We start from the raw sequence: 24,543 nt of genomic DNA, 5'->3' as shown, positions 1-24,543 counted from the left end.
GGAAAAAGTGGTTCACAAAACACTTGTCTGCCTGGATGCCACCTATTCACCCAGCAGGATATTCTCGGCTCAAGGAAACTCATGGAAATATGTAGATGGGAATACTACTGCATGTGGGGCAACAATATTGCTCGAAAAGTTCATGACCAAGGGTTATCTTGTGCTGTCTTGCTTCCATTGTGATCTGCACTTAGTCCTAGGCTATACGATATAATGGGGACGCACTACCTACAACAGAAGAAAGTATTGTCAACGTGTAGTATTACTCATATTGATGGCGGAGGAAATAACTTTATTGAGTCCTGAGGAACCTCTCCCCATCCACTCTTGGTTTAGTGGTCGGCAGGGGTCGCGGGCCACACCCACGGTGAGACGGGAAGCTCGTGAGCTTCCGCCCTTCCATGAGCCCTCTGGACAGCCCTGAGCTGGGTCTGGTGGTCGTCGCTTCACAAGGCATCCACCCAGTCTTCTTCTTTACTGAACATGGTGCCGCTTAACACGGAGCATTGCCAGAGCATGTGCGCTAGCGAGCAGTACGATTTGCCACAATCCAAACATTGCGGCTCTGCCTCTGGTGAATAAAGGCTCAGTCTGCCTCTCACGGGGAACGACCCTGTCTGAAGCATTCTGAATATCGATGACTGTAGTCTATTGAGTTAAGCGTGGGGGAGCAGGAAGGTCCTCCTCGACTGCTGACAGTGTGTTATTTTGTTGAAGGTGAGCAGCAGGTCTTGGTGCTTATAGCTTTTTTCCAACTTGCCATCATTTTAGCTTATGCAAGGAGAGAGAAAAAGGATGTCTAGAAAGGCTGATAGTTTAGCCAGAATTAACTCTGGTTTTCTACTTTTGATTTAGTGGTGGAATAATGGGAGAGAAATGGAAAAAAGAGCAGCATGAAGAATGTAAACCTCATACACCTTATGCATGCTCATCTTGAGATCAGGGACATATGTGTAGTGTTTTAGCTGACTACTTGAAAGTGTGTGTTTGTTATAAGCTTCATTCTCGTTATGTGTCATGAAGGGGCTGTCCAACAAGTTCACAACATTCGATGACATGCTTGAGAAGCCTGAACAAGAGATCAAAGGCTACCTTAATGATGTCAGTGCCCGGGAAGAGGAGAAACGGCGATTCCTCATTGCCATGCGCAACCTCAAGACCTATACTGGTGAGTAGAACACTTTCTGCTAGTATTCGTATGTAAAAATGTCGATTCATGGTAATTAAACCTGTGTAGGGTTAGATTGCTGCTTCAACTATGGTTTGTTTGCATTATAGGAAGTAATATCATGTGAGAAGGCATATTTGACCATGTGAACAGGTGCACAAATTCTACTTGTGCTTCATTCTACAAGGCTTCAATGTTATCAAATATGTACACCTAAATCTAGTTTCGAGCTTTTAAAGATGCTTTGACTCTGAAGAACAGCATAATAATTGTCCGTAGTTGTCTGTTTTCCAAAGCGTATTTGAAAACATTCTTTGTTAGAGCCACATATGTTAATAGGTGGTATTTGATCAGTTTTCCTTTATCTGGCTGTTCTTGGTCACGCAAGCTGTGTTCTTTCGTTGCTACTGTTGACTTCCATTATTTCCTCATGAGCTTAAATCTCCCTTTATTTCAACTTTATTTAAGATTCCAGCAGAGTGCATATCATGATGAATGTCAATGTTAATGCAATTAGCATGGAAGCATGTAGCGACACATCGTATTACCAATGGCAAAACATGTTTAATCCGGGCTCCACTCCTTCACGCTTCTTACTGCACACACTGCACTATCTGGCGGCGCATTACGAACTTTATGGTCTTGGAAGAGCAGCAGAGACTGAGTGACACACACTCAGCACTCCCAACTTGGCATCAAAGATGTTAATTGAAGAGCTGTACATACCTAGTGCCACATAGCCAAGTGCCGCATCCCCAGTGACCCATGTTGGTGTCAAAGGGGTTCGTTAAAGAGCGGCACGTGGGTACACAGTGCCGTACACCCAGTAACCCAAGTTGGTCGAAAGGTTGCTTTCGAAGCCTGCTCTCTCGGCACAGCAGCCTGATGTGCTACCCATTTGTCAATGGACTACCCTGTGACCCATGTTGGAGGGAAAATGGTTAGAAACATAGATAGATAGTCTGTCCCCTTAAAAGTGCATGAAGTACCTTACAAATGCTAATCACATTAATATACTCTAAAAGCAAGCATATTGAATACGACCTGCCACATAAATCAAACCGATTTTGCATGTCTCAGTGTGGCTTCCTTAATATACAACTCAAGTCTGCATTGCTTCTGAAAGCAGAATGTTCAAATGTGGGGTTCCTTGTGTGGCTCTTAGAATAACAGTGTGTGTCAAAGGAAGAGGGACGTAGTTGAGTTGAACAGATCATTGTGCTGAGACATTTTCTTCCTGCAGTGGAGCTTGGTATGTTTACGCTGTTGACAATGCCCTCCCTCCTGTTACATAGAACGGCAACTTCAAGGCGTGGCACCAAGTGCCGACACCGACCTGCACTGGGACTCGTGGGATCGGGCCGGTGTGTCTCAGCTGCCCCGACGCACACACACATCAGTGCCCTCTGAGGAGCTATGCTCTTCTTTCGGTGGCACGCACTTGGCCCCTTTTGGAGGCACCCTACGGCCTCCTACAACGCCCCCTGCATCTCGGAGGAGAGTAGGTGCTGGCGGCAGTCCCAGTGGGAGCCTTGTAGCCCTGCCCGATGCCCTGCCGCCCCTGACCAAGAGCCGTTCTCATGAGGCGCACCTCGAAAACAGACTCGACCTGGGATCAGACAACAACAGTGTAGCGTTGCGGCAGCCCCCCACACTGCCGTGAGTTTTACCTTGCCTTGAATTACCATCCATGGTTTTACCCGACCACGAAGTAGTGGGTTTGACTCCCTGCCATTGTGGTTGCATTTTGATGAGGGCAGAGTGTGAAATCGCTTGTGCTCAGTGTAGAACCTGGTCAAAATGAATGTGACACCTTCCATTATGGCATTTCATAGCTCTTGCAAGAGACTACATTATACAATGCCAGCTGCACGACTGCTACCAGGAGCAGACGCATGCCTGGAGTGCTTTGGGACTTAACAATAGTTCAATAAAAATGCATTCATTGAAGCAATTCTCGGGTCCTATAGGCTTTTTTATATATGCCTATACTATAACTCTGCCTTCAAGTAATAGACCCTTTTGGCCTCTGTTACCTCATGCATGCATTAATCCATCTGGAAGCTGATGACTGGTACACTTTGCAAAGAGAAATGATACTCATTGATAATCAATGGTCATAGTGCATAGGAACTGTGAGTCTGTGACACTCGGGGATACACTGCAGCAGGTGCTGAGAAGGTGGCCTTGAATCGCAGGAACGATGGTGGATTACGGAGACGCCTCGCCACAGAGCCTGGACTGGAACTGGCCAACTGCTCACCACTTTCGCCAAGTCGATCGCCACCATTTGTATCCCCTGACCAGCAGGGAGATTCGTGCTTTGTGGATGAGCCTGCCACTCAACGTAAGTCCTGTTGCTTTGTGTTGGGTGCATAGGTGGATGGACATTCCTACGGTGCACCATATCATTGTAAACCAAGTGTTTGGTCTGGAACTGAGTGATCCAGATTATGTAAAGAAAATCTGCTATCTAAAAAAAACGGGTTAAAGCACACTTAGCAGGTGACCCTTAGTCATTAACAGTGCCTTGGCATTATCCATGAAGTGAAAATTATATGATCAGGGCATTCAAGCCAGCTCAAACGCACACGGCCAAAACTTGTAGGTTAACAAAGAAACTTGAGAGAAAGCCAGGAACGACACAACAATAGTTGGAATGAAAAATTATAGGCATAACATCAAGAGACATGAAGATGGAAGTGTGGATTAGATAGCAAACATTGGTACCTGTTTATCTTTCTTAGATGAAGGAAGAAGGGCAGCTGGGCACATCATGCATGGTGTAGAACGGATACTAACCACTTATCTCTTACTGAAACAGAATGGGTGGCTAGGAAATGGGAATGTAGTCAAGGGTGTTAAAGATGAGGACATCTTTAGGTATAAGATGGAGTGGGTGGACCCAGTGCAGGGTTGATTAGAGATTCCTGGTAGGGAAATTTGTCATGGCAGTGGGCTTACCTACTATATGTATTAAGGCTGATGACGATAACAGGCTCAATAGTGTTATTCTTTTTCAGAGAAAAAAACGGGAATCTAGTGAACTCCACCGCATTTGTTTAATAACAGCTGATATTTACTCTTGTTTATTCAGGCTCATAATGATTGGCTTCTACAGTAGCAGTTGGTTGCTGATACAAGTTGCAAGATGAAGTGCACCAATGTACAGGCCTCGGTGCATGTGTTGCTCTTCCTGAATATGACTTCTGTTGTAGTGAATGAGGCTGACAGAGTTGCTAAATGTATTTGTCAATCATTCAGGTCACTAGCCCTAAATAAAAAGGCAAAATTATCTTTTAACGAGCCAACAAACTTCCCATTTATGTTCAGGTAACAAACAATTATTCAGACAAGCAGAGCACTAGTATATCTTTATTCTTCAGTGAATTGCTCCTCAGTAAATCTCTTGAATGATAAATTAGAGGGTTAAGCATGTAAATTTATAGCTACTTTTGCTATTTGTTTTGACTATCCTGTGGTATGCCTGCCATCTACTTTGTTTTTGCCAACATGATGGTCTGTGCAACCTAGATAGTGATGCACATGATATCCAGGAGGGGTACATTTACTTGGAAATGGCTCTAGTAGTTAATGCCAGGATGTTTTGAGTCCCTTAAGCATCTTAAGGGTCCTGAACCACCCCTCAGGCTTTGTAAAAAAACACAGTCTGCGGATAGCATATGATTTTCCAGTTATGCGCGGCGCATGGAGCTTACAAGTGAAACGCGAAGTCACTTCTTTTTCAAACACTCTTTTCAAACAAAGCCTTCTACTCAACCCTTTCAGAGTTGCTGGCAGCTGCCGTGTTTCATCATTAAGTAGATTCTCATAGAAGCTTACTATTGGCCAGTAGCTGACGTCAATCAAAAAGGGTGTTTGGATTAGCGCGCTTTTTCCTACTACAGTATATGCTCAGTAACGTAGAAAGTTGGGCTAGTTGGTGATTAATCATCATACCTTGCTCGGGAAGCAGAGCACTGACACGGAAACAGTGAAGACACACAAGACATGCAGCGAGTGTCGTCTTTTCTTGTGTGTCTTCACTGTGTCCGTGTCAGCGCGCCGCTTCACCAGCAAAGTATATACTCATCTAATGGCCGCAGGCCTTTTCTTATGAGATTTGGGAGGAAATTGGGGTTGGGGCCATTTCACAGAAAAAAGATTTTTTTTCGTAAATAGTTTTAGTGGTGCTTACCTCTATTGAACTACAGTACTCGCTTGTACTGGCTCTGGCTATTCTTGGCTGTTCCCATAGTGTGTAACCTGCGAACTGGAATAAATGAAATGGTGACACCCCACAGACCAGCGACGGCAGCGTCTCGGAGGCAGCCTCTAGATCTCGGAGGCTGTGATTTTGCTACCTAGAGGTGCCGAAAACCCGGCATGGCCGCCTGATTTTGTCAGTGATTAGAAAAGAAAGCTTTGGAATTCTTGCACCACATGACAAATAACACTGCCAACCTTCTCAAAAATCAAGCGTGCGGCTTATACATGTGTAATTTTTAAATATATTTTGGGTGGGATTTTTGTTTACAAAGTTCTGGGTGCAGCGTTTACGTGGTTGCAGCCATTACACGAGTATATACGGTGTTGCAGTGTATATTTATTGGCGTAGTTTACTAAGCGTGCTGAAGTAAGCAAAAATGTGGAATTCAAATTTTGATAAGAGTTGCATACTTCCAGAAGCTCATGCTTGCAGCCACACCCACTTGCACAGGAACTAAACATTGGCCACACTGTTTATTGGTGTCATAGCCATCAGGTCTTGTTAATTTTGATTAGTTTTGAGTGCTCAACTAGCTGCAAACCTCACAGTACTTAAGGTCAGAGTATGCGTATGCTTGCCAAGATGCGCTCACTCCTGACCACTCTTGCGACAGCTTGCACACATCGCTTTGTATAGCGCTTTAAGATGCGGAATTTGAATGTGACTACTATGCCTTTCGGTCCCAACGGGGGGGGCGGCCCCCTTCGGGCTAGGAATCCAGCGCCACCTGAAGGACCTGAATAAAGTTTTTTCATACCATACTATGCTTCTGTCAAGCTGGTGCAGGGCAGAGCGGTTTGCACCACTTAGCATGGCCAGATTGGAGCAATGATGAGATGAGATGAGTGCAATGGGGCTCTCCATTCCTGTTGTGCATATAGCAAATGTTGTTCTATACTGGCTCTATGCACCACACTTGCATGTAGCTGCCTCTACTGCATAGCACAGGAACTGTGGCCCCTGTGGGGTGCCAGGATGAGCCCGCTCCCTGAACTCATTGCGGCTCGCTAAAAACAACCTCATTACATTATGAATCTCGTTACATCAGGAATCTTTCAACAGAACTGCGCAGTGCGTGACGCACATCGCTTAGCAGATGTGCGCACTGCTGCGAGTGAACATAAACATGACATTTCGTTCAGTCCTCAGAAATTGTGTGATTGCCATAGAGATAAGGTGTGAAAGGAAATGTGCTACTCATGCCACACGGTGCAAGAAAACACACCCGAGCGTAGCTATCTAGTACACAGCAAAGGGATGAGACACCATGAGCTCAACCATAAGTTGAGGGATAGCCTTTGAGTTTGGCACGTCATAGAAGCCCAAATTTGAAGTAATTCCATCTGTGTAAATGTCCATAATCATATTTGAAGTGCACGCCACGGTGACGTTCAACAGGCGGAGCGTTGTGGTGACCACCACGCTCCGCCACAGCCTTCACAGTGCAAGACACTGAAGAAGGAGCGGTAGCACCATGAAGGGGATATTTGATTGCCCATAACTCCTTTTGCTGTAAAGTATTTCTGAAATAGTGTATTTACTGTAATATGCATTTCTTCTATAAAAGGTGTTGCAGGGGCGCTGAAAAACGTTAACTAATCATAGAATGCCACCACTGTTAAATTATGTTGCCTCGTGAATCTCATGCCATAAAGCTTTTTTCAAGATCTTTAAGCACTAGCAAAGTTAGACTAGGTGTCCGACTGATCAGCAGCTTTCTGTCTCCTTTCATTCTTAATAGTGCACTAGAAGCTACATAGGGGAAGTGGCAAGGGAGTAATGCACTGCTGGCCTCGCCCAAAGGTTGAATGCGAGATGGCTCGTGATGGCACACCGTGGCAGCCACAGTATCTATGCTACACTTTTCATCTCGAAGCTCATGCGCAGCAGACGCAGCAATACGAAATCGTTGCGTTTAGACCGGCAGTGCAAAGAGGAAATGGTCTTTCTGTCTTTTTAAGATAGCAGACGTGTATATTTTTCATTTATTCAGCTGAAATTAGCAATAATTCTACTACTCAGAATGTTCTCAGGTTCGCGAAATTAGCCATTAGTAATTGTGGGTCCACTGCTTGCAATGATACTGCATGACGACATTGTGGAAGTGAGGGCAAGCGATTCGTCACTGTTTTTGACACGAGATTATTTCCATGCTGCGTGCAATGCAATAATATTTGGCTCACATATCACAGGAGCATCTTTAACATATCTGCCACATACTATGTTCAAAAAGTGTTTCCGAGGCCCTTTAAGAACCTACAGTGCCGTTCTGTTATATAAGTTTCAATGCTTACATTCATTTTTTCCTTTGCAGCTGTTGTTCCCAGGTCTCCACGAATGCATGGAATGGCCCATGCTATTCACCACAGGTGTGTAGTTTCATTGTTGAGCATTTTATAACTACAAAGGCTATGAACTATATGTCTGTAAAGCAAGAACAAGCTACACGTAACTTGCAAACCAAGCTTGTTTTTACTAGATTGCTCTTGCCTGTTGCCTGTTGCAGTGGATGTGAAACTCGCAGTGTCTGTAATAGTTATCAACTGAGGATATGATTCCCAAGGTAAATGGAAATAAATACATGCTGTCTTTGTTAATGAACAATCATTGTAATGGTATAAACAACCTCAGGTTGTCCTTGGGAAAAATGGTACAATTTAAATGTTAGGTGAATGGTTAAAGGCTAGGTGCAGCAAAATTTTGGACCACGTAAGAAGCCATTGTTAACATTCGCTAGAGATTATGTAAAACATGGTATGGATAATACTTGGGTATGACGTGAGAGATTGGGCAATGCGTACGGTGTGCTGAAAATCTTGGAGGCCATGTTCTGTGATTACTTCATATCTGATAACCATCAGGGAACCCCACATTGTCTTTCAGAGTGCTGTTTAATGGTTGATAATTTAAAGAAAAAGAAAAGATAATTACCAGCCCTGCAGCCTCACTAAGATTGCATTTGATGGCGTATAGTAATGCAGTCGTCGGTCGATGATTCAAACTCAAAGGGGACCGCCAAATCAACGAATAATCGGGAGTCTGAAAAACCAGATTCACCAGAAGATTAGTGAATTTATTCCACAAGTGGCGAAGAAAAGTGTGCCATATTCTCCGAATGTCAATTTTGTGAATACCTTAAATTATGAGCAACTAGCGCAAGATGCATCAGTTTCCGGGCGACTGCATGCTTGGCACAGTGCAAAGTACTCTGCGTTATCACTGCACAGAAACACCGCCGCCCGCTGATGAGTCCGGTGCTAGTTACATGAAATATCAGTAAAATATCTCAAAGTGGTCATCCGAAAATATGGCCTAAGTTTGGCAACGCATTGCTACACATATGCTTGCGTTTGGCCATAATAGTCTGTGGCCACAATTTTATAACGATGCTTATACTCCTACTATTTCATTTCGCACTTTGTTAGTCGTCCGAATGACGATGTACCCTCGTTATCAGTGTGATTCGCCGGTTGTGAATGGTGGTAAGTAAAAGCACAACGAAACTGGCACAACAAATTGTGCAAATTGCAAATGCAGTCTTACAACTTAGTGGCTTGACTTGTCCAGCAGTTTGAGTGCGGTTAATGAGTGCCAAATTGACTAGGCTTTGCTAGGTTCAGTTTCGAGGAGGTGCTGGTGATGTGGCTCGCAATGTAACAAAACGTAAATATCACTCTTTCTGCATGACTCAGTGGGCAAATTAGCACATGACAGCGCAGTTTGAGTCCGAATTATCGCACATTGCACTATACAATGTCAGAAATTTTGGTCACCATTACGTTAAGTTTATGGGGCCTCTTGCTGTGCCGCGGAGCTGTCCAAGTAATGAAGCATGTCCGAATTATCAGTGTCTGAATAATCGGTCGGTGCCTGTACTCCCTTATAAGTTATAAGCAATTCGTCCCAAGTAGAATTTCGTTGTAATTGGCCTTTCAAGCTTTTTCCGAGAATTCATTCAAATGGTTTTAATTACAGCTCTCATAGCAGCTTAGCTACTCTCGGCTGCTTTGACGACCCTCGTTTGCACTGTCATACGCATGGCTTCAGGTGACCGTGTGATGACTTACTTGCCTCATTTGTACAGGTTTACATCTAGCGTCAAAGTCACCACCTGCCAGCAGTGTGACAAGGCCATGTTCTTTGGTTACAAGTGCAAGGAATGCAAGTGAGTGAATTTAGAGATGCTGCATTGGTGCTCAAGGAAAACGAACATGCTGTCCAATAAAGGTTGTTATTACTATTATTATTTGGCGATAGTATGTTTAAATTTAATTACTTTGATGGTCATCAACTCAAGAGCCATTGAGAATTGACCATGTGATGGTAGCAGTATGTATGGCGAGGTCCACATCTCTGTGTACAAGAGAGTCAGCAATAGGCAGTTGCCAGCATGTTGCCTTGTAAGAATCAGGCTCTTATTTTCTTCTAATTTTAGATTAAAGTATGCAGAAGCACCTAGGTTGTTTGAAAGTGATCATATTTTCATGCTCATAACTTGCAAGAATTCTCAGAATCTAAATGTGTTCAGGATGCTGGAATGTTTTAATATGCTTGCTTCTGGTCAGGTTGGGAATGCTGTTGAGAATATCTTTATTAATTCGTTGTGAAAATAGAGCTGGTGTGTCCTTTTCAACAGGTTTAACGGGGCATAATGCAATATTCAGCACGCATATTGAGGTTCACAGCTGCTTTGAGTTCAAAGGTTGGGTAACAGTTACATTAGAGAGTTACAGAACTTGATCCCAGAGGCCCGCAATAAATAAAAACTGAGAGCTGAGCGAGTTGGTGTGGTTCCATCTTAATGAAAAAAGTTAACATGGAACTTAATAAAGCTTTGCAGATGTTGGAAGTAGTGCATAAAGATTTCGGGTGCGGTTTTGTGGTCGTGCTTTACATCTTGCACGTGCAATGCCATTCAAGATCCCCATTCTCAATCTATTTTATTGACTGTTCTGTTGATAACTTTAACAAGCTGTCAGACTGGGATGGGTATCATCTGATGGAACTGTTATGCCACTCGTGCAATCAATCCTGCCTGCTGTCCTCTGGTCAGTAGAGACTGATCACTGTCACTTTGTCCTGTCGTGCTCAGGTTCCGATGCCATCGTGACTGTATGGAGAAAGTGCCTCCCTCGTGCGGATTGCCAAACGAACTGGTGGATGTCTTTGCAGAGCACATTCAGAAAGGAGGTGAGGAAAGAGACTGTTCTTTCTTGTCGTGTCTTTAATGGCATGACCCAACAGCTAGCCTGCCAAGATGAGTCGGCCTGTCAAGGGCAGTTTCTATCCCTAAGGTTGCAAAGCAGTGTGTGGCGCTATTACTGAGGCATTTTTAGCACATATAACTCGAGTCTAAGTGCCGTAAGAACCTACGTATTATACAGACCCGCATATCATACAAGGTGTAATATGGGAATAGCAAAAAAAAAAAGTTTTCATCTGCATATAATGTGAGTGAGAAAAGCTCACAGAAACCATTTATTAGCGTTGCAGTAAACATTCAGTCATCATTTGTTTCACTGGCGCTGTCTCCCAAAAGAGCGACTGACGAGCTCCTTGACGATGCTGGCTCATGGATCTGCGATCCAGCTACAAAGCACCAGTGGAGAGGCCCATTTCAGCTATCTGGTAGCCATTACTTCCGGGTCTCCTGACCTCATCCACTCTTGGTAGCAGCACATGATCTGGTCTTTAAATGATGCAAGCGTCCAGTGGTTGCAACTTGCACATCATTCCTCGAGGAATGATGATGAGTTTGGTACAAGATTCACGCAGTAGTTTCTTCATGGAATCTGCCAGGGGACAGTGAAAGCCTCCAACACAAGTAGTGATGGAAGTGCCAGCAGTGCTCCAGGCCGCCAACACCAGACAGACTTGATCTAATGAAGCACCAGTGCTTCATCAGTCTGCCCTTTGTCCTGGCATTGCGCAACAAAATTTTTAGGAAAATTCTCGTTTTTCAGCAGTGCATTTCACTTCAACACTACTTAGGATGGAAGCTTGCGACCATCCCAGGTACAGGATAACATTACGGCAACCTACATCTTCAAATTGCCAGTCGACCTTATGCAAACGTCTGTTCAGCGTTGCCGATCTGGCCCAGCTGAAAGTCAACATTCTTCCGCAGCTATATGACATGCCACTGAAAAGCCACAAGCTGTTCTTCATAGCTTTCAGGAAGTTTCTGCGATAATGACATCCGCTGATGTAAAGAAAATCTAGCGTGGTGCATATAATGTGACACCCAGTTTTTGCTGGCCTTGAAGTAATTCTTTGGAATGCCTTTCTCCGGGGCAATTTCTCTTGCCTTCACTTGTAGTAGCTCAATGTTCGCACCCAGGTGAGCAGCCTGTTGGCATCACACAACGGCAGTCAGCCCCTGTTCAATCTCGGAAAATACTTTGTTCTTCGGCCCCCGGAAACTTCCCAGGCCGCTGCACGAAAAAATTGCTTCCTTTTGCTTCCTCCAGCCATGAACGTTGCCCTCGGTGACCCAGAAGTGCCGTCCTGCAGTGCAATTCCGAATGGTCTCAGCAGCTAAAAGAGCTCATTTTACAGGCAGCTGGCTACTGCTCTTGCAGTCTCGACATTGTGCGAGATAGACTTTAGGTGAACATGCTGATTCTTGGCGTGGTCAAAATGGCACTGGTTGAAAGAAGCAGCAGCCCAGTGACACCACGACAAGGTGATGCAACCTCTGCTACAATTCTTGGTGATGACAACACTGAGCAACAACGAAACCGAAACTGCAAATTTTGGGCCAAAAACTTTGGGATCTGTATATAATGTGAGGCAGAGGCTTCACATTGTAAAATTTTGGAAAAACAAACTTATATTATAGGTGAATTCTTACGGTATATAACTCGCAAACCTCTGAATGTGGTTAAAGTTCGTAGGGGGCGACATGGAAATTGAGCAGTAACCTGTGCAAGTAACCTCACCCATCAAATCTGAAATTTTGTAAAGCATCCGGGCACCGTTGTAGGTGTAAAGTGAAGCTCCAGAAATGGTCTTCTTTCGTATGACTAGTCCTTAACACTTTCAGTGCTGTGCATATATTGCTACAATGCTCATTGCTTTTTTTCAGTAGAAGCAATCACTGGAAGAGATTGCGACTATGTCTACGCGGCTCAAATTGTTTGATTTCGACACAGAACAACACTTCATTTCAGCTGGCTAGCTTGCACTTGCAAAGTCCCCAAGACAGAAAGGAGAGACATTAATGCCACTTGTTAAGCCTTTCTTTTTGTCAATTACCTAATTGGCAGTGAAATGCTTCGGCTATCATCTGCTGTAGAAACATCACTGCTGTTGCTCTTGCTTGAAAACATAGTGTCATTTATGTGTACAAAGATATTCAAAGGGTGGATGCTCCACTGGTAGTTTACAGCAGACTTATTCAGTCTTTGGTGCAGGTCATGCTCATGAAAATGCAATCGAACCCACTTATAACGATCCCAGATAAAATGATTTATTGGTTATAATGACTACATTTTACTGCATTTGTGGTTTTCTGACCCTGCCTATTGAAACTGTGCAGAGATAAACATTTTCAACAGCACTGTTGCAAAAAGCACTCCTAACCTGGTCGCGATAAAAGGAGGGCGCACATGAAGTTCCCCACGCTCAGAAGTGCAACTGACCTGTGCAAACAGTGGCATGCCCCCGCACTACTGCAATCATAACGAAGATACGACTGCCTAGATGAGTGAATGCTGCGCATGGATTTGAGAAGGCGCGAGGAAAGTCACTTGCTTTCAACCATGCTATGGTAACCATGTGTTCAAGACTTGTACACAGCACGCTTCAGGGTGAGGTAGTACAGGGTATGGCGGCCTTGGTCTGCGAGATAGCTGTGGCCTCTGAGATAGCACTCGCACACGTGCGGGGCTGTCTCGGAGGTCATGATGGTGCCACTCTAGTTTTTGTGCAGTTCTCCATGCAGCACCGCGTGCAATTTCGGAGGTTGCTACAGCTATTTGGACAATTTGGGCCAACAGCCGCTCAATCGTTCCTAGTTTATCATTGCTGTCAATATTCATGCGTCACAATGCACCGCTGTTACGCAAAGTTGCCAAGAGTCTGCTGTTACTATGCTGGCTGTTCATCACAGTTCGTCAACGCTTCGTTTGCAGTGTTGCTGAGAAACGTTCACATTGGCATTCTACCTTTCTAACTTTGTACTTGTTCTCCCAAAGCGACATAGAAAACGTAACTTTATGGCTCCCGACGCATGTGTGGCTGATGCTGCAGCTGTAATGGAGAGACCTTTGCAAAATGCCGGCATGCTGCACTAGTTTCTGCCTCGAGCCGACTAGAATTCTGTACGCAGAATCCACTGGTGTCCCACAGATAGTAAAATATATCACAAGTTCTTGAAGAAAGAAGAAAAAGTGCACATTAAAGAACCCCGGGTGGTCTAAATTAATCCGGAGCTCCCCACTATGGCGTGCTGCATAATGAGATCGGGGTGTTGGCATGTAAAACCCCATGCTGTACTTACTCACATAGTGAACGCAGCCCTAAATTTTGTCGTCAAAATTAGATTTTTATTATTTCCCGTGTAATGATTGCACCCCGAACTTGCCGCAGCGATATGTCGTGTGCCAAATCTTCTAGCTAATAATGATCGCACTTACCATCTGTCTAATGCTGTGCGAATGACTCTTCAAGACAAACCAAGTGGTCTGCACGCACCAAACATTCTTAAGCAGACACCCCATCTCATTCCTTTCATCACTTTCTGCACTTTCATGACAAAAAAGAAAGCTACAACTAAACTTGCCTTTATTATGAGTAGGATTTATAATGGTTGTGGTCAACAACAACAACAAAAAAGGCGCCTTTCGATTCTTCTCGTCTGCACCCGTAGGCACGCAACAAATTGCGAGCGGCAATGATAGCAGCCACGTTTACACTGATATGTTAAAAGTGTACCTTATTCATACGCCAACGCTTGTAACACAGCTAAGATATACCCCAGCCTTAGCGGAAATGTGCCGTATTAGGATAGTAGTTGAAGACAAATGCCCCAGTTTCCACAGAATGCCCGCCATGTGTTCCTATGTCACTGGCAGCTAAGCGCGCCCATCTGTTTCTGTTTCCTCAAAGTGGCCATGGCTACATTATTGCCGCAAACTTGCTGATATTAACGATATTATTCATTACTGATACGGAAGAAACTGTTTCAATGCACGTAATGTATTCATGAGAAGAAAAAAAAATCGCGTTTGGCGCGTTCGGCTTGCTCCGCCGGCTGCCTTTTTTTTTTTTTTTTGGTGTCGCGCCCTACATACAGCGGCAGAGCCGCCTATTTGTTGACCTGTTGTCATCCCGCAGCAAATACGAGATGAAAGAAAAAATTTTTTTTCTTGTTTTTGTGGGAAATTTAACTCGCGTAATGATCGCACCCCTGAATTTGCATCAATTTTTTTGGACAAAGAAGTGCGATCATTATGCGAGTAAATACAATAATTTAATTTTTTGAAGAAAAAAAAATGGCTGTGCCTGTACACCAAGTTTCGAAGTGGCAGGTGATCGAAACCAGCAGGGCGCCATATTTCAGGAGCTGCAGCGCTGCATTTAGTTTTTTAGATTATATTTTTAACGAAACTTGCAGCTATATGTGGAAAAGTGCCAGAAACCGAAATTAAGAGACTCAAAGTACTATTTCCGGACCAATGGGGTGTCAAATTGTAACTGCCCGTGCCAGCTTTAGTGTGGTTAATTTTTGCTCGTCTTGAAGGGCGAGTGTACATAATGAGCTACTGTTACATGACCACTTTTCACAGAACTATTGAGTTCATAATGAACAGATTTTACATTACACGGCACTCATTTCACCACCTAGGATTCTGTCGTGCCTGTTATTCTCTGCCTTGCAGGCATGCAGTCCCCCAACCATGCAGCGGCACACCTGGGCAACAGTCCCTTGCATGGAGGCAGTAGTTTGCGCTCCGAGGGGAGCCGCGGGGGGCGGCCCGCCATCTGCCTGCCCCCGTTTCATGGTGCAGGGGGCCCCGACTCGTCTTCCTCGTCCTGCAACTCATCGACGCCCTCGTCGCCGGCCTTCCTCATGGCAGCCTCGCGGCAGAACACGCCTTCCTCGGCCTCCCGCCCACAGCAGTTCCATTTTCCTGGTATGCACCACACACTAGTCTTCACTGCGGCAATATTCTTAATCACTCGCTATTGCTTGACATAACATCCAGCAAAAGTGCCTCTCTGTATCTGCTGGCCTTTGTTGGGCATTACTGACATGATGTTACCAACTTGCCTTTTTTTTTTGGCAATTGCTGTAATACAAAGTTCTAAACCACAGAAAATTATTGTGGTAAGGGTCATAGTGCACTGAATGATTTACTACAGTACAGTCACCACCAACTGACTTTTCGGAAATCAGGAGGCTGCAAAGTTGTTCGAATCATCAAACAGTCCATATTCAAAGAAAAATTTTTTTGTGTGTTTATAAAGCAAGCAGTACTGATAATTCATTTACAGAGTTTCTCTCAGTGCTGTGCATCAGTGAAGTATTATCAACATTCAGATGTTGTGATTGTTGAGAACTTGGAGGCACTTCATGTTTGCCCGTCGCTTGGCCCAATGTGCTTCTCGTGTTGTCATGACGCTGCAAGGAACCAGTGGCACAATGTTGACAGCTTAGGCTGTGCTGTGCAAGTTTGCTTTATAGTTTTGTACCTACATGTGAGCCTAGTTCATTCAGTCCAGTGAAGGGCACTGACGAATTTGGTGGGAACGCCTGCACTAGCTGTTGCCTGCTCACTTGGAACACTACTTCTATGGTTGTCAGCCTCCTTCACAAACATGACCTCGGGCGTGGTTAGTGATGATTTACGAACATATTAGTGGCAGGTTTCCTGCAACTGCTTGCCACCATGCTGGCCAGCAATGCATTTTGAGCATGGTCACCCTGCTAAGTCCGTTATGCCTAGTGAGCGCTGGATATTAGTGCCTAAGAAAGTTATGGTTTGGTGCAGAGTCGACACAAATAAATTTGAAGTTGCTGTACACCACTTAGAAAGCTAAACTGCCTGGCAAATGAAAGCGAGGGTACATAGGCAGTCTGAATGCATTTTGTTCACAGCCATCATCTTTGCAACAATACCCGCGCTGACCTTGTCTGAAAAATTGGGCCCAGAGCTTTACAGCAACCGAAATTTCAATCACTGTTTTCGCACACAGGATGTAGCAAATGGATAAACGAAGTAAATGCAATTTGCCTTGAAATCTCTGTAGAGATCCATGTATGTAAAACCTCGTCTTAACCAAGTAAAATTGTCCTGCCAATGGATATACGTAATGAACTAGATTCATCTCTGAAAGCAAAAATATTGACCATCGTATACTGCGCATATTGCTTTCCGCCAGGTTCCGTACTCGTTCAGTGGGGCAGTTCAAATTTCCCGTGTCGAATTCGACGTCATGCAACACTGGTCTTTTTCATATCCGTGCACGAGCAACACTTCTTATTGTGCCTCTCTTGCTGTGGGCATGTAGCTAGCAAAGCTGGGCACAACTAGTTGTGCTGTGCGACGTATAGATAATGATGCTTGCGCCCACACTATCATAGCCAGGGCCCCCATTCCTCTCTGTCACTGCCACATGCCACGCTGGGCTGATGCAGCTAGGCGGGACCTCCTAGATTGCATGGAACCGACACGAACTGGCCAAGCTGAGCCAGTGCGCTCACACAGCGTATCCACAGCTGCTGCAAGGCCATGAGAGAGTGGTGGGTCAGATAGTATCACTTTCACGGGCCAAATGTGTCTGCATGTGCGACTGCGTTTCTGTTGCTGTGCCCAGCTCTGTCTGCCATATACTTTATGGGTTCATGAAATCTCACGAAAGTGGAGCAATCTCCTAAAGTCGTGGAGGTCGCCCGAGAACAGCCCAGCTGCTTAGTCGGTGCGCCTTGTTGTGCTACGGGCTGTTCGAACACGATGGATTCACATTGCAGCATGCTAACTGTTCCCTTCGACCAAGTCGTTGTATAGCCATTTTCGTGGCATCATGAGCAAGCTAAGTGGAAAGCGGAAGCAAAAATCATCACATTGGAACAGAAGGTTGCTATCGTAAAGGCTGTCACGTCAAGTGCTAAAAAGTCATGTGACATGCTTGAGAGTCTTTTGCTGTTTTATTAAAATTTCATGGCATATGTGACTGCATAGTGGTTCGGCAGGCCGTGGAACTGTAGTCTTCTTTGCGTGTTGAAAGTTGTGCACACCATTAGGCATATAGTGTAGTCAAGGACAATAGCCAATACAATGAAGTAATGTATATAGCAAACTAATTTCTGCTTCCCCTTCAACTTCGTTATTACGAGGTTTGAGTGTTGTACATTGGTTCTAAGGACAAGGTGGCGGCACTACAGGGATTTTGTAATTACTGAGCAGGTTCAAATAATCAGTTATCGACTGTCCTTGTTTTTGCAAAACAGTTTCAATATTGGTATCCAGGAATGGATGCATCGTGATACACTGGCTTGCTCCGTCCCTGTGTTCACTGCAGCTGCCACACGCAAGCGCGGCCAGAGGAAACCAGCACAATGCTCTTGTTTATTGTCTTCTGAACAATGTCATCATACCTAGCTTTATTGCTACAAAACATCAGGAAATTTCTAGTCTAACATACAGTTCTGTAATTACGAAGACGAATGAGCGAGTCCTTGGCCGTATTTTTTTATTAGCAAAAATAAGGTACACACAGGTAATTGCAAATATGTGTACTGTTCTACGTACCTTACACTGTTCTTCCACATAGTCCCTGCACCAATTCAGACATTTGTCACATTGCAGCACTAAATTTGAGATTCCCATGTGGTAGAATTCGTCCGGCTGACTCTGGAACCACCGTCGCACTACTTTCTTGGCTTAATCACTGCATGTGAATAGCTGTCCTGCCAGAACTTCCTCAGCAGACCTAGGGTCCTGTTGCAGTCTTTGACTTTGGGACCCTCGTCTGTATATTGTATTTCACTAATTCATTGTATTTAAAGAATAATAAACTGAAACTGACAAAAGAAATGTGGAAATATGGTGGGTGGTCCATACTCTTCCAGTGAAATGACCGGAGTTTGTCGAATGTTCTGGTTGCCACATGTGGCCTCGCATTGTCGTGGAGGATAACCTTGTTGTCCGCATCGAGAATCCCTCAGCGTTTTTGCCTGATGGCCGCCAGCAGACGTGACACTCTGAAACAATAACTGCATCTTGGTGCATGAAATCCAGCAGGAGTGGTCCTCTGTGATGCTAGAAGATTGTTAGCATCACTTTCCCAACAGAGACTACCATTGCAGATGTCTCAGTGAAGCAATAATTTGCTTGCCTTTCATCATCTTTCCCCAACTGCTTTGGCGCCCGCTGACATGAAACCTTACGGTGCCCTAGGGACCCGTGAATGTTGTCATATACACTCCCACAAGAAATGCCAAGCTCCCGGGAAACGTCCTTGAGGTGCACATGCCGATACGCTTTTACCTTTGCATCCATATGGGCAATTTCGTCAGTCAGCGATGCACGCAGCCTCCCTGAACGCTCATTGTCATGCAAGTCTTCATGGCCTTTTGCAAATTTGCAACACCACGAGCTCACGCCTCTCAAAGCGAGTCACCTTTCCCCGTACGTGAGTTGAATTTACCTGGGGATTTCAATGGGTGTTTGTCCTTTGCTCCATAGAAAACGAATCGCACTTCGTTGCTCATAGGCCGTGGACGTGCGAAGCACGACCACCATCATCAGCAACTGACAGCAGTGCCATGTCGCGGAGCTACCAGCAGATAGGGCCGGGCCGGTCCAAGAAAGGTTCCAAGAAACGCTGGGAATGGATATATTGACTTCGCATCTACAACCATAGTTTTGCTAAAAATAAATAGGGGCAAAGACTTTGATTTGCCCTCGTACTAACAATGTTTAACTAGTGCATTATCGTGCAATTGGGCTATTCTGCATGCACATAGGTTTTGTTTATATGTTTACTGTAATACATATACCATATTTATTTATGTAAGGCGAGCCCTCATGCAAGGTCCACATCCAGTAAAGGAAAAGTGTGGGCCTTACGCAAGTAAATATGTTATCCTCCTGCAATAATGTTTTATATATAAATAAATTAACTTTTTATTTAAACGTTGAGCTTCTTGTAGCAGCTTGTTATTTACCGCGGAGTGAAAACTCTTTTGCAGGAATTTTAATGTGTGCTTTGTTTAGTGATATCTCTGTGCCCTGATGATGCACGTTTGTTTCAAGTGCAGCTTGAAGGGTGCTCTTTCGTGGTTCCATAACTTAAGATTAACAGATATGGGACAGGAGCTCAAAAGTTCCTTATTTGTGATCACTTTTGCTACATCTTTTAATCTTTGCAGAGATCTTGTCTTCTGAAAAGGAATTATCGGCTCCAGTATCATCGCTTGTCCAGTCTGACGTGGTGGAAACGATTAAGTCCACAGACAGTGACAGGACAGTGTCTGGTACATCGGGATCTGGAAGCATAAGCGTGAGTTGTTATAGCTCTCTCTCTCATCCACCTAAGGTCTCTCTCTACCTTGAAGCAGTGACAAATAACATGGGTTGAAGTAATGGCATGCATGTTACTGTATTTTATATTTAATGACTATTGTTTTTTGTTCGTCTTTTCTTCTTCTTTAGAATAAGCAACACGAAACTCATAGGCTGGCTGATATTTGACAATAGAGACTCGTGTAATTGCTTTGTCCTCAGACATAAAAGCTGGATTGCTGTGTAGCTAAATGTGATACACTGCTGTAGCCATTGTAAGCTGGAAGAGACCATTTTGTTTGACATCATATCAACTTAGGATCAAACCCTGTTTTGATTCAGTTAAATAAAGTATTTGAGCAGGTTGCTTTTGCTAATTGAAGTTCACTCTCTGAATTCAATATTTAGTTGGCTCCAACTGGCCAAGTATGCGCGCCACACGCTTCCCAATAAGTTGCTATTGTGTGTCACATTTGGTCTTGCTCTCGCAGACGGATTCTGAGAAAACACTGGCCTCAACAAGAGTGGACTCGCAGGACAGTCAAGTCTCGGATTTGGATCCGACTGACAGGCTCTGGCCGCGGCAAAATAGTGTATGTGTCTGACCTTGTTTGCTTGACAGCAGCGTCAATTAGCAGTTACCCTGTATTTAGGGCACAGTTATTGTGACCTTTGTATGCCTGGAACCCCATTCCTAATCAAATGTACGTGGATTTACCCAGGATTTACTACACTCAGCTAAATAAGAAATGGGGTCAAAACTGTAAGCAATCACTTGCATTGGCTGCATGCTATAACGAATTTTGTTTGCGTTGGGTTAGCTGTGGCTGTAGTACATGTGATATTTATTGACATTCTCATCTCACTCATAATATCTAACGCGAGCAATTCTGAAACTACTCCAATACATTATAGTAAAATCCTGATAATTCAAAATCTCCTCATTCGCATGGACAAATAAGTTGAACTGCCCTGTTCGTCTTGGCTTGTTCCTGTGTAGTTGAATAGGGAAAACTCCTGCAAATTTGAACTCGGAACAACAGTTATCTTGAATAAAATTTCTTGCTCCCGTGGAACACTTTTCTGACAAACCCAAGCCAAAGGCGAAGGAAGGTTCAATGTGCTGCTAGCTATCATAAAAATGGTGAGGAAAGGCTTGTGGGCAGCTGAGGCCATATGGAGCGAGCAGAGCATTGCATGCCCTTCTTTCCCATTTGGCTTAAAAATTTGGTGGACGCTTAAGCTTTGCCTTTAAGAGTGGAACGCGATAACATTCAAAGATCACTGACTGCTTCTCATGCTTCCCGGCAACTGGAGCGTATGTAACCATAATGTTTACCGGGAAACGTTGGCCGCGAACGCTATGCACGAAGGTGGGCTCTGTGGTAGAAAGAGGCTGCAATGCGGTGTAGGCGAGCGCTAGCTGAAGGTATTGCAAGGAACCGGGCGTGCTGCTTCGTGGCCCTCAGGACACCCACCAGTGCACCAGCGCACGCAAATTGTCGATGCCGTGGTTGGTCTATGAATTGTAGAAACGCTAGAAAACTGATTTTTTTTTTAGTGTTCACGTAACAGAATTATGTTTTCTCGTTTAGTCAAATTGCACTCCGAGAGCTGTCACGTCTGAAGGTTGTGTGTTAGTTGTATTTTACAATTTTTCCATGTATTTTAGCTCAAGGAATTCAATTAGTTCAATAAATTTCTTGCGTCACATGGAGGGCCTGTGTATGTGTGGTTCAAAAATCTTTTTGACGAAACGACATCCAATGCCGACACCAGATTTTCTGCGACATGGGCTCCCTAACGCTATCATGTTAAAAGGAGCTGGGATAAAAAGGGAGTTGCAGTTTGGCACAAGATGTGAAGCATAGATAGTGATAGCAGATCATTAGACAACTACACAAAGTAATGTTCATAGTTTTATTGGCCATGTAAATTGCAGTCAACATTCACTTGCACATTAAATTAACAAGCATGGTGACACGCAGACGGAAACAGATCTCACTCGATGATCACTAACACTCGCTGTCGCAACACTAGCGTCATGAAGAGCATCAGCCTCGGAGAGCGAACACTTCGGGCTGCCTCTACTTTCAGTGCGTGTCTGGCACTTGCAATTACGTGGCCTCCAACACTAGGCAGGCAAGAGTTGTTGTACTTCATTTTACGCCAGATATCCCTGGTATGCAGAAATTTTGGTGGGTGTAGCATGAAATCGAAAAAGATTTTGTTGGCCTTCCTCTCTTTAGTAGTAGTACATGAACAATCTTTCCCCACCAAATAAATGAAAATGGATTTTTAGAGCATACTTTACCAGTATAAACTTATGCAGTGTTGCCCTTAATGTCATTGTGAAAAACATTTCTGAAGTGCATTTGCAGTCGCTTTATGCCACCGGCTGAACTTTCTGTACTTCGCTTTTCCAGCTTTCTTTGCGGGAGTGGGACATTCCTTTTGATGACGTCCAAATCAAGGAAAAGATTGGTGAAGGCCGCTTCGGGAGCGTCTACAAGTAAGAGAATGCAGTGTAGTTTTTCTAGGTCCTAACTGCTCAGAACCACGCATTAGCAGAATTGGTGGCAGCTTATGTTAAAGCCCCCACTAGCTCCTGTACACTTTGCATACTTCTATGGACTCATTCTTTTTCCTCTACTTTTAGGGGCAGTTGGCACGGAAGTGTTGCTGTGAAAATGCTCAATATGGATCACATAGATGACAGGAAAACGCTGGAAACATTTAAGCAAGAGGTACAATTTCTTTTCATTTTTCTTTTTCTACCCTCCCTTCACCTACCTCCTCCCCTCATTTGAAGGCAGTTGGGTAACAAGATATTTTTTTTTTTGCCAAATTTATTTTTCGCATTAGGTTGCAACCTTCCGTAAGACGAGGCACGAAAACTTAGTCCTCTTTATGGGTGCCTGCATGAAGCCACCAAAGCTTGCTATCATCACGAGGTGAGTGCATTGGCTTCTGTTTTCTTTTTGCTTGTTTGTTTCTGTTTTATTCTTTTATTTATTATTTATTTATTTATCATCGGGTATAAAATGTAGAGTACATGTTTGTTGCAGTTGACTTGCATTGAAAGTCACTGAAAACAATGTTTATACTTTCAAAACAGTTTGCATTTTTTCTGGCAGCAGTGCATTGAAGGAATATAGCCTAAAAATTGAAGGTGGAACTTGCTTTATAAAATTTTGTGTCAAAACCAAAGTGAAATATAATGGCTTGATGACACAGTGTGCGTGCAATTGATATTCGTTACACTCTGTCACATGACTATTGTGACCTGAGCAGAAGCCCACAAAAGCTATTCTTGTAAAATGACAGGGGTGAAAATCATGGTTTGATCTCGACTCGAGGGTGGCACTTGAGGTCAAAAGGTGCACTTGTGTTTTCCGGCCCTCCAGTTCCACCTTAGGCTGTTCTCAAAACATTCCTCGGTTTGTTCTTTTTTTTTTTTTTAGCCTTGAACTGTGGTGAATGGGTTCCCAGCCTGGTTTCTTAATTGTGTGTTCTTGATGCCCATTTTGTTCCAGTTTATGTAAAGGCATGACCTTGTACAGACATATTCATCTACGAAAGGATAAGTTCAACCTCAACAGGATTAGTGGCATAGCCCTGCAGATTTGCCAGGTTAGTGTGTGTTTTGTTTTGGGACTGTGTAAAGCTGGTCTGAGACAAGGTAGCTTTCAATCTCTAGTGATGCTAGTCACTTTTTCATTATGGTGAACATATCCGTGTTGTGAATGCATGTTATCTTTGTGCAAATTAACCTTGTGTCACTACGTCTACATGGCTTGCATTTCCTGCTGAACACTTATTTATTTATTTATTTATTTATTTATTTATCATTGTAGCCTCAGTGCCAACAAGGCATTATAGAGGGGTGATCACACTTTGCACAATATGAAATACAGTTGCCAACCTATAATTGGGCCACTGATAATTCAGACATGCTTGATTATTTGCAACACCGCCTCTGCAACACCGCCACTAGCCTCGTAGACTTAATGTATAAGGACGACTGAAAATTAAGAGACCTTACAGTGCGCTGTGCTTTAATTTGGACTCAGACTGCACAATCTTGTGCTAATCAGCCTCTGAGTCAAACAGAAATAGCGATATTTTTGCTTACACACATTACCAGCATGGTCATTGGCCAAGATGTTGTCGAGGCCTCCTTGCCACCAAAACTAGCAAAGCCTAGTCAATCTAATATAGTCGCTGTTGAAGATTCTATGCTTGCACTGACTCTCTTTTGCCTATTTGTAGCAATGGCTTCCACTCGATTCTGTGCCACTCTTATCATCCGCAGTTCATGGCCAGCTGATCTCATTAATAATGCATGCAGAATGTCGCCCCCTGACTACTGGCAAAGTGCAACAAGAAAAGGAATAGCATGAAATGCATTGCTAGAAAATCGCTGCCACTAACTGCCTAGGCCGAAGGCAAGCCTGTCTGCCTGCAAGCAACGCGTTGGCAAACCTGGGCTGTATTTTGGACGACTCCTTCCAACAATAGTTTTATTACGTGGTATTTCGCATGACTGGCACCGGACATGTAACCAGACGGCAGCGTTTCCGCACTGCGAT

General features: G+C 44.1%; 1 protein-coding gene across 1 annotated transcript in view; it reads left to right on the top strand.

The window, feature by feature from the left end:
- Nucleotides 1-24,543, top strand: part of ksr (kinase suppressor of ras) — a 43,662-nt gene that overhangs the window by 6,291 nt on the left and 12,828 nt on the right. Inside the window, exons 3-15 of the mRNA XM_065454663.2 lie at nucleotides 1,024-1,168; nucleotides 2,464-2,827; nucleotides 3,367-3,515; nucleotides 7,753-7,807; nucleotides 9,523-9,603; nucleotides 10,531-10,628; nucleotides 15,323-15,577; nucleotides 19,819-19,949; nucleotides 20,443-20,544; nucleotides 22,378-22,463; nucleotides 22,611-22,698; nucleotides 22,817-22,905; nucleotides 23,488-23,584. Of these exons, the coding sequence (XP_065310735.1) occupies nucleotides 1,024-1,168; nucleotides 2,464-2,827; nucleotides 3,367-3,515; nucleotides 7,753-7,807; nucleotides 9,523-9,603; nucleotides 10,531-10,628; nucleotides 15,323-15,577; nucleotides 19,819-19,949; nucleotides 20,443-20,544; nucleotides 22,378-22,463; nucleotides 22,611-22,698; nucleotides 22,817-22,905; nucleotides 23,488-23,584 (1,740 nt within the window). The remainder of the gene's footprint in view (nucleotides 1-1,023; nucleotides 1,169-2,463; nucleotides 2,828-3,366; nucleotides 3,516-7,752; nucleotides 7,808-9,522; nucleotides 9,604-10,530; nucleotides 10,629-15,322; nucleotides 15,578-19,818; nucleotides 19,950-20,442; nucleotides 20,545-22,377; nucleotides 22,464-22,610; nucleotides 22,699-22,816; nucleotides 22,906-23,487; nucleotides 23,585-24,543) is intronic.

The sequence above is a fragment of the Dermacentor albipictus genome, chromosome 2, assembly GCF_038994185.2.
Source record: "Dermacentor albipictus isolate Rhodes 1998 colony chromosome 2, USDA_Dalb.pri_finalv2, whole genome shotgun sequence".
Taxonomy (NCBI): domain Eukaryota; kingdom Metazoa; phylum Arthropoda; class Arachnida; order Ixodida; family Ixodidae; genus Dermacentor; species Dermacentor albipictus.
This window is presented reverse-complemented; position numbering and strand designations above follow the sequence as displayed.